At 42.0% G+C, this 9,790-nt stretch overlaps 1 protein-coding gene across 4 annotated transcripts; it reads left to right on the forward strand.

Annotated features, from left to right (window-relative positions):
• The first annotated feature begins 670 nt into the window (after positions 1–670).
• Letmd1 (LETM1 domain containing 1) lies at positions 671–9,758 on the forward strand. 4 transcript variants are annotated; one of them, XM_063254754.1, is made up of 9 exons: positions 671–827; positions 1,368–1,519; positions 3,898–4,013; positions 4,625–4,707; positions 6,006–6,192; positions 6,314–6,415; positions 6,508–6,660; positions 7,705–7,827; positions 8,741–9,758. In XM_063254754.1, exons 1-8 carry the CDS (start codon positions 706–708, stop codon positions 7,822–7,824), a joined length of 1,035 nt encoding a protein of 344 aa, XP_063110824.1. In that variant the 5' UTR covers positions 671–705; the 3' UTR covers positions 7,825–7,827; positions 8,741–9,758. The 4 variants fall into 4 exon arrangements, with proteins under 4 accessions (XP_063110824.1, XP_063110825.1, XP_063110822.1 ...); XM_063254752.1 differs by having other exon boundaries at positions 672–827; positions 7,731–7,827; XM_063254755.1 differs by lacking the exons at positions 3,898–4,013; positions 6,006–6,192 and having other exon boundaries at positions 7,731–7,827.
• Positions 9,759–9,790: the final 32 nt, after the last annotated feature.

Raw genomic sequence — 9,790 nt, forward strand, 5'->3', positions numbered from 1 at the left:
AAAAGATAACAGTAATGGGGGGGCTCTATATGGTTTTTGTGGGCAGTATTTCAGAAAGAGTGGCCAGAGAAAGCCTCTTAGAAAAGTACCATCTAAATTGATATCAAGCTTGGACTTCAGCAGGTATTTAAGGAAAGACACTTTACACCAACCTAGCTCAGAGAAATGCCAAATAAAAGGAAAAAGGGTTCAGCAGTTGTTCTGCCCAATGGCTCCTCCCACCCCCCACCCCCGCCAGCCTGACAGCAAAGTGGACAGTTCCCGGCCTATCCCGCTGAAGCCACTAGGGGGCGCCTCGGGCCCTCCCACCTCACCAAGGCACTAGAGCCCCAGGCTGCCATACTAACACCTGATACCTAACGGGCCAGGCCTCGATGACCCGGCCACAGGCAAAGGTCAAGGGCAGCGCCGAGAGGCCCTGAGGCCCTAGGGAATCGCAGAGGGTACTAGCCCCCTCAAGGAGACGGTGTCCTCTGGATTACAAACCCACCACCGGTCGAAATCCAAATTCCCTCCAGGAGAGCCCATTTCCGGCGTCTGAAAACCGGAAGTATCGCCTCGTCCAATCCTGATCCTTCTTCCACACTCAGAAAGTGGAATCCTTCCCCAGTATCAATCAGCGCTCAGGAAGGGCGCATGCGTTGTGAGACAGTAAACTTTGACCTGGAGGCGACCTCTTCTCTCTCCCCCACCCTTGTAGTGAAGATGGCGCTGTCCAGGGTGTGTTGGGCTCGAGCTGTTTTGTGGGGTTCGGCTATCACTCCTGGACCTATTGTCACCCGTAGGCTACAACTTGGTCGCTCCCGCCTTGCTTGGGGAGCCCTTCGGTGAGGAACTTGGAGAGATAAAGCCTTTTTTTTTTTTTACGTCCGAGTCCTCCAGTGGTTCAATTCTGCTTGCTTAATTCTCGGGGTTTCTCGCCTTTTGCCCGGAATTTTTTCATATTGCACAGGATTTGCACCCCGATCTCCGCTAAGGAACTGGTTCCTGATCTGTGGACTCCCAGTGCCCTGTTGTCTGTTCTCTCCCGCGTGTCCTAAGTTTATTTTTCAGCATCCCCTTTTCAGCTCAGGTTTTACCGCTATTATCCAGATCCTGCCTCTCTGGCCTTAGCTTGCAATGCAGATTCCCCAGGACTTGCACGCTTATACGACCAGGCTTATACCACCTCCTGACTTCTTTTACTACTTGTTTTCTGCCGAATCTGTCCCTCTCAATCCGATTGCTTATATCTCCTTGAACTCAGGATCTTCTTTGTATTCCAAGGTTCAAGTCGTATATGAGATTTGTGTTTTACACTGGAGACCCCAAGTGTGCTGGGGCTTCTAGGATTGGTTCCCAGATAGTCCCTTTGATCTTCCTGGTAGGTCGTCAAAGCTTCACCTGTCTCCAAAGGCAGATATGAAGAGCTTGATCTCTTATGTGGTGACCAAGACAAGAGCGATTAATGGGAAATACCATCGTTTCTTGGATCGTCATTTTCCCCGCTTCTATATCCTGTACACAATCTTCATGAAAGGTAAAAACAGATCTGATACAAATCCCGGAATCAGTTTTCAGCAATGTCAGAGAGTTAGAATAAGTGAGATCATTTGCAGGTTCTGCTATAGGAATGTGAGCTGGGATGTCTTCTATTTCACAAATGTTTGTGCATTCAACTAATTCCTTTAAGTTAGCCATTCTTGAAAATGTTTCTAGAAAAATGTTATGAGTGACAACACAGAAGAAGGAGGATGATGTAGGTCTATCCTTGTATTTTTCTTAACCACACTCTTGGCTAGAGAAGTTTCTTGTCCTGCACAAGGGCAAGAACCTGCAACTGCACAGACCTATCCTGTGACTTACCTATTGTTATAGAATCATAAAAAAATGTAGCCTGGTACTTTACACAAACCTATCTTACATATCATGTACTGGAAATAGCACTACATGTACTTGACTAAGAAATTACATACATAATGTCAAATGTTCACTTGCACCAGACTGCCTGATTCAAATCTCAGCTTGGGCCAGAAATTTAGCTCAGCGGTATAAGCGCCTACCTGGCAAGTGCAAGGTCGCGAGTTCAATCCCTGGTATCAAAAAAAGTAATCAAATCCAGGCTTGTCACTTAGTGACTGTGTCACTGAACTAGTGACTTAACTTCTTTGTCCCTTGGATTTCGTATCTTTAGTATAAAAATAATAAGTATCCACTGACTACATTGTCCTTTTTTCAGTCATTTTACTGATACATTTTAATTGTACATAATGATAATATTCATCATAGGGAATTTATACCTGTACACAATATAACTTGTTTTTACTTCCATTCCCTTCCCCTCCCTTCAACTCCTCTGTCCGTCTCCATTTACAGAAGCTTTATTTACATGGTTTCCTTCTTTTCTCATATTTTTTTACTTTTCCCTTCTTTCCTTTCCTTTTCCCCTCTTCTTTGTTCCCCTCCTCATTTGAACATTTTCTTCCTATTTCACAATACCTGTTATACATTTGGCTTCTTATTTATACCTTCAGTTTCTCACACCAGAAAAACAGTGTGATATTTACACGTGTGTCTAATCTATTTCATGTAAGAGTATGGACTCAAGGTGCATCCATTTTCCTAGAAAGGTTTCAAGCGTATCCTTCTCATCTTGTTGTGAATAAATAAATATATGTAAAATTCTTAGAACAGGGCTAATCTATAATAGATGCCTAATAATGTTAACTATTAATATCATTATATGCTGTGTTTATAACACTATATAATAAGTTACACATTGTCAACTCTGAATACTATAATAATTATTACTAATTTCAGGGATTTGAAGTTAGCTTTTTTTTTTAAGTTACCTATTCTTATCTATAAAGATAAGAATAGCTGCCTTGTCTGTCCCCAAGGTCTATCACTAGGACCAAATAAGAAAAGTCTGAGAGCATTTTTGTTTTTTAAAAACCTTTAATTATGGAATCTTAAAACAACACAAAAGTAGAGAAAATAATATAGTTAACTCCCATGCACTCAACAGCACATCATCTCATGGCCGCCAGTCTTATTTATATGCTTGCCTTCTCTTGTTTTATTTTGAAGCCAATGTAGGCATAAATTTGTTCACAGATATGAAATAATTTTTTTAAAACTGAAGTGCTGAAGAGGGGTTGAAGGGAAGGAATAAGAATAGGAAAAAAAGGAATATAGGGGCTGGGGGTTTAGCTCAGCAGCGTAAGTGCCTGCCTTGAAAGCAGGGAGTCGTGAGTTCGATCCACGGTACCGATAAAAAGGAAAAGGACAAAAAAAAAAAAAAAAAAGGAATATATCATGTACAGGGACAGATTGATTGCCTATGATGAATGTTATCATTATGTATATGTAGAATGTACCAATAATTTTAAATTAAGAAAAAACTAAAGTCCTAGATAAATGTAAGACTTTTCATATAGTAAAGATTTTAAATGTAATCATAGACATATATTGAGTTATATTATTTATAAAAATGTTTCAGAAAGAAAATATTAGTATCTGGCTGGCGAATGCATAGGGTTAATGGAACAAGACCTCCCTATGACAGGTGGGCATGATAGCACATGCCTATAGTCTCAGTTATTTGGGAAGCTGAGGCAGGAAGATCACCTGGGCCCACAAGTTTGAGACCAGTCTGGTTAACATAGTGAGAGTCTATGAGGGTGATCATTCCATAGCAGAAGAACAGGAAACTAACATAGCTGGAAGAAAGATAATATGCTGGAGAAAGAAGGATGTCAACCTCAAGAGCATTTTAAGCAAATAGTTTAAAGCTTTATCTAGTCTTGGGGTAGGATGTGTGTGTGTGTCTGTGTGTCTATGTGTATACAGAGTAAGAAGTGGTAAGATTTGAAATGGATAACGGCACACTCTGTGTCCTCTACTTTAATGAGGCAGGATTACAGATGTTTTGGGCTGATGCCAAACAGGCTAGAAGAATAAGGACAAATATGTGGAAGCACAATATAAAGTTTCATCAACTTCCATACCGGGAGATGGAGCATTTGAGACAGGTATGGGCCAGGGGCAGATATGCAGAAGTTCATGGCGAGGTAATTACAATTAACCAAAGTCTCAATTTTTTTCCTTTTGTGTTCACTTCTGATCATGCCTTTCCCCTTTGCTGTGAGATCAAAGTATTGAAGTGAATGAGAGCGTGTAATTATTTGTCAAACTAAGTTCATTCAGAATTGGAGGCCTCCATAGCATAACTCCATAGTTTCTGGTGTGCTCTCTGTATAAAGTTGTAAGCAGTAAAATCCAGTTTGTTTCTGCACATATGAAAACCTTTAAGGATACATATGGCAGCTAGCCAGTATTTGCTACTGACTTGATGAACAGTTTTGAAACTGAGAGTAAGAATCTAGGACCAATTCTGCAGTTCAGGGAGAATTCACGTCAGGGATTTGATGTGTCAGAGCTTATACTAGATATTATTTAGCATACCAAAGTGAACAAATTGAAGGTTCTCTTCTCAGGGACCTTTCCAGCTAGTAGTAGTCAGAAAAACAAACTTGATCTTTTTTCTGGGCCATAATAGCTGACTGCACAGAGGGATGGAGGTATGATCCGTTACATGAATTTAACTTACTTTAAAACTGCTCCTGTCTTTATTTCTGTTTAGTTCCGTCAAGATGTCACCAAGTGTCTTTTCTTAGGTATTATTTCCATTCCGCCCTTTGCCAACTACCTGGTCTTCTTGCTAATGTGAGTACAGTCATGCATCTCCTTAGCATCTTAAGTATATTTTTTAATTTAAAATATCTTAATAACTTTTTATTTTAGAAGCTAGACAGAGGTTATCAAACTTGCTGCTCCAGTCTTCTCATCATCCCAAGGTCCATAAAAGCCAGTCAGTAATACCCTGGTGCCTGGAACACACCAAGATGGCAGCAATAGGTGTTCTTGCCATCCTGGGTGATTCAAAATAAGAGCTTGCTCTTCTCCATCAGTCCGAGTCAGCATCTTGCTCCCTGAGAGGTGTTAATAACTGGGGACACATTTTTTTTCTTCAGGAACATAATGTATTTCATATTCTGATGTCATCACTTTATTACTTCATATCCAAAGATGACACTTCTAAACTGCTACCTTACGTGGTGTTCCAGTTATCTCTTGCTACATAACAAACAACCTCAAAACTTAATAGCTTAAAGTCGCCATTGTTTTCATGATTTTGTGGGTCATGAATTTGGGCATAGCTCAGAAAGCTGATAGATTTTTCTCACCCATGTGGTGTGGACAGAGGTTCCTCAGTGGTACTGCTGAGTGAACTGCTCCGGAGGGCCCAAGGTTGCTGCTGTGTCTGGCACCTTACCAGTCATGGCTGGAAGACAGACTGTCAACTAGAGTGCCTACATAAGGTCTCTTCGATTGTGGCCCCTTGATGGTAGGAGATCCTACATGGCAGTCAGGGCTCCAAGAGTGAGTATTCCACTGAATGACAATCTGGGTAACCTTTGATGGCCTAGTCTTGGAGTTCAGACTTTCTTCTGCCGAATTCTATTGACTGAAAATGAATCACCCAAATGAAAAACAGAACATAAGCCTCACATGTACAGAAGAAAAATGCCAGAAAATTTGTGGCCATTTTAAAGCTACCACATGGGATGTAATTAAAACTAAATCTGTCGCCTTTTATAATGTGTACGCGTAAGGACTGTGCTACAGGTAGGGCGTCCACATCAGATGGTGTCCAGCTGTCTGTAACTCAGTTCCGAAAATGTTCTTCGTGGGCTGCAATTCAAAAGTGCTATCGGATTGCTGCATGCCAGGCGCTCTTCCTCCTACTTCCATCCACATCCCGTTTCAGCAGTGTTGCTTGAAACTGTGCTTCATTCTGTGTATGTTTAAACCTCTGGCTAAATTTATTTAAGAAAAAAAGACATCAAGGTAGACAAACAGTGTCTCCATCCCTTTTTCCCAGTATTTATGCCTGCCAGATGCTTGCTCAGCTCACTGAAACATAGTTTCCATTGTGACTTTGTGATTCTTTTTCCTTTTAGGTACTTATTTCCTAGGCAACTACTGATCAAACATTTTTGGACCCCCAAACAACAAATTGACTTCTTAGATATCTATCATGCTCTGCGGAAGCAGTCCCACTCAGAAATCATTAGTTATTTAGAGAGTGTCATCCCTCTCATTTCTGATGCAGGGCTTCAGTGGCATCTGACAGAACTATGCACCAAGGTATTTCTCCAGTTAATCTTCCTAGAAACTAGGCTTCTCGTTAGATCAGCTGTGCATTAAATTAGGAAAGGGGGCCCATCATGACCTTCCTAACATGTACCAACCTCTTACCTCTCCCAAGATACAGAATGGTACCCACCCAGCGGTACAGGACATCCTGGCTCTCAGGGAGTGTTTCTGTGACCACCCTCTGGGCATAAACCAGCTCCAGGCTTTGCAACTGGTGAGCACTTTGAGGCTTTCCTTCTTCCATAGACTCACTCTATTTCAGATGTTTGAGGTAAGATTTGACTTTCTCCTCTTCTGCTGTTACAGAAAGCCTTGAGCCGGGCCATGCTTCTCACACCTTACCTGCCTCCTCCGTGGTTGAGACGTCGTTTGAAAACTCGTATCACTGTGATTCACCAACTGGACAGGGCTTTGGTAAAACTGGGGATTGGCCAGCTCACTGCTCAGGAAGTGAAATCGGTAAAGGCTTAATTGAAGTATCAAGTAGTAGCCCACATTGGCCTGGAAGCTTAGGAAAGCTCCTTGTTTTATTATATCAAAACCAAAGCTCTTTATTCTTTAGTTTTATTTCTCTTTTTGTTTCTCATGTACTAAACTAGTGGGAAGAATTGCCCATAGTAGTTTTGTTTTGTATTTCTTTTCTTATAGCACTTTAAAAACTAAGGACATGCTGGGTGTGGTGGCACATGCCTGGAATCCCAGCACTTGAGAGGCTGAGGTAGGAGGATTAGTGCAAGTTTGAAGTCAGTCTTAGCTCCATAGCAAGTTTAAGGCCAGCCTGTAAACCACTAACACAAAGTAAGACTTCATCTCAAAAAAAAAAAAAAAAAAAAGATAAAATAAATCAAGGATACTACACAATTATTTATTTATTGTTTTGAGATAGTTCTCACTAAATTGCCTAAAACTTGTGATCCTCTTGCCTCAGCCTGAGTACTTGAGGAACATTATACTCCAGACCTCCCATTTTCAACTGTGTAGGTGTTCCTTTAACACATACATGAGATAAGCCAATTAAAAGAATAAAGGTCTACTTCAGCTTACAGTTTTGGAGGTTTCAGTCCATAACCAGTTGGCCAGGCTGCTTTTAGTACCGATAAGGCAGCAGCACGCCATGGCAGGGAGTACGTAGCAGGACAGAGCCGTGCACTCATGACAGCCAGGAAGCAAGAGAGACTGAGAGAGGTGTCCCACAGTGCACACTCCAGGACCAAAAAGACTCTCAAGAGGCCTTGCCTCTTACAGTTTCTGCCTCCTCCCAGGAGCATGTGGAGCACTTTGAGGCTTCCTCAATTCCACAGACTTATTTCAGCCTAAGGCTTTAACACATGGACCTCTAGGGGACATTTAAGATCCAAATGATAGCAGCCTTTCTTTACTTGTTATCACATCCGTCACTAATTCAGGTTTCACATGGGGATGAAGTTGTAACTCATTTAAAGGAAATCTAGGATTTTTTGTAGATTTCCAATTTCTTGTCATACTCGCCATGTGATTTTTCAGGACCATTTCTCTTCTGAGTGTTACAGGCTTGTTACCTCCGTGGCCTCAATTCTACCCATATCGCTGAAGACAGGTGTCGAACTTGGCTGGGGGAATGGCTACAGATTTCCTGCAACATGAAAGGTAACACATTTCTATTGTTATGCCACTGAAAGTCATTTTTGTATTTATTCTGAGATTTTGTAGTTATTAAGTACTGTGAAGCCTTTATCTAACATGTATATCTAGTTGAAAGAACACAAATTCACATGCCTGCTCCATGCCTAGGCAAGGAATGGCATCAACTGTAAGACAAGAGACAGTGATGGGACCATGGGAACCTAAGGCGGGGGAGGCTGAGCTGATGCAGACTCTATCAGCTTTGACATCACTGACATTTTGTTGTGGGGAAGCTACTGTGCATTACAGGATGTTTAGCCATATTCCTGGACTCTACCCACTAGATGCCATAGGACCCCTTTGCCTCAATTATGACTATCAAAAGTATCTCCAGACATTGCCAAATGTTCCTGGAGTTGGGGAGTCAAGGGAGAGGCAGAAATTGTCCTAGCTGAGAAATACCAAAGACATCACAGTTACAACAAAACAGCAACACTGTACTGGCTCAACAAACAGTTCAAGACACCCATATTGAGGGTAGGTTCTAAGCCTTTTGCTCTCCTGTTTGGTTTCTAGGCCTTTGCATGTCAGAGTAAGTCAACTAATCTGGAAGCTGAGAAATGTCCCTTACAGTGCCAAATCTTATCAGAATCCTAAAGTGAAGATAGTGTTTAGTACCATTGCTGCCCCTGAATTTTCTACTTCCATCATATGAAAATCACGAATTAAGAGATGAGTTTATATAAACGGTGGAAGCACAGGAAAGCATGCATGCAGGGGATTATATGGAGTAGAGAACTTGGAGAACAAACATCAGCCTCTTAATGCCACATTAATTGGTATGTGGCTCACTGCCTCATTTCAATTCTTATACACACAGGCAGTTAGAAGGCAAACTGTTTGCCAGCCAACCCACTAACACTGATGGTGTTTTCAGAAACCGAGCTGTCCCTCTTGCTGCACAACGTGGTCCTACTTTCCACCAACTACCTTGGAACAAGGCGCTGAGTGAACCATGGAACGGACAGCACCGTCCTGCAGTCATTTAATATAGCGGCGTGGGACCAAACAGCACTTGTCTGCAGTCCATGTGCAGTTAGGTGTGCTGAGGAGCAGGTGCCATGTCTTCACAGCCACTACCCTTGTGGGAACTAGACATTCCACTCACAGCTCAAACTAAACTCTTCCCGAGGGTGGCCCGTATAAGGTGTCACCTGTCTCCCTTATAGTAAGCCGGAGTTGACAGCAATACCTGTGCTAGGTTTTACCATAAAGTGTTCCTTTTAGGTCTTATAAACTGTTTTACCCCAGGGGGAATCACCTCATACAGATGTATCAGCTCCCATGTTCGTTATAACAGGTGGGGTTTTTGTTGTTGAAGGGTTCCCAGCTGGCATGAACATTACTAGTGGGACTGGATCATTTACATCTATGCATGTTCTTGAGTGCTCCTTTGCCTCATTTGTGATATGACCAAAAATAGGAGTTTTTGTCCTCCTAACTGGCAAGGGTTAACTACTCGCTTTCCTTCTAAATTCCTTTGAACATTTTTTTAAAATGACTTAAAACTTATGGGAACATTCCAAAGGAATGATTAAAAAGTGCTGCTTGACTCCTTCCCCAAAATATACAGCCTTCACTTCCACACTGTCTTAATTTCTGGGCTGTTGGACAGGCCCTAGGGATCTTCAGTTCTTTGCTACCTCCACTGTGTTGCAGAATCCAGCTGTAACTGACAGTGGCTTCTTTGGGCCATGGGTCAAAACCCAAAGGTACTGATTACCACCCTGGAAGGCCAAGCACAATCTGTAGCAGGACAGTAAGTTGGACATAGCTTGTGTACACCTCTGTGACCTGTGGTTCTGTAATAACTTATTGTAAATGCATGAAGCACTGTTTTTAAATCCAAGTAAAGACTACCTGAAACCAGGTGACGAAGCTTACACACACTTTCATCATTTTGTGAAGGCTCCTTTTGTAAGACTGA

This window comes from Cavia porcellus, unplaced genomic scaffold, assembly GCF_034190915.1.
Source record: "Cavia porcellus strain 051 isolate PalLab524CR breed Dunkin Hartley unplaced genomic scaffold, mCavPor4.1 scaffold_8, whole genome shotgun sequence".
NCBI classification, from domain to species: domain Eukaryota; kingdom Metazoa; phylum Chordata; class Mammalia; order Rodentia; family Caviidae; genus Cavia; species Cavia porcellus.

Excerpts from the sequence above, each read along its gene's own strand:
- Letmd1 (XM_063254752.1), top strand. The coding sequence starts at position 706 with ATGGCGCTGTCCAGGGTGTGTTGGGCTCGAGCTGTTTTGTGGGGTTCG. Across the intron at positions 828-1,367 it reads CTTGCTTGGGGAGCCCTTCG|GTCGTCAAAGCTTCACCTGT; the intron begins GTGAGGAACTTG and ends TCTTCCTGGTAG. Across the intron at positions 6,661-7,730 it reads CTGCTCAGGAAGTGAAATCG|GCTTGTTACCTCCGTGGCCT; the intron begins GTAAAGGCTTAA and ends TGAGTGTTACAG.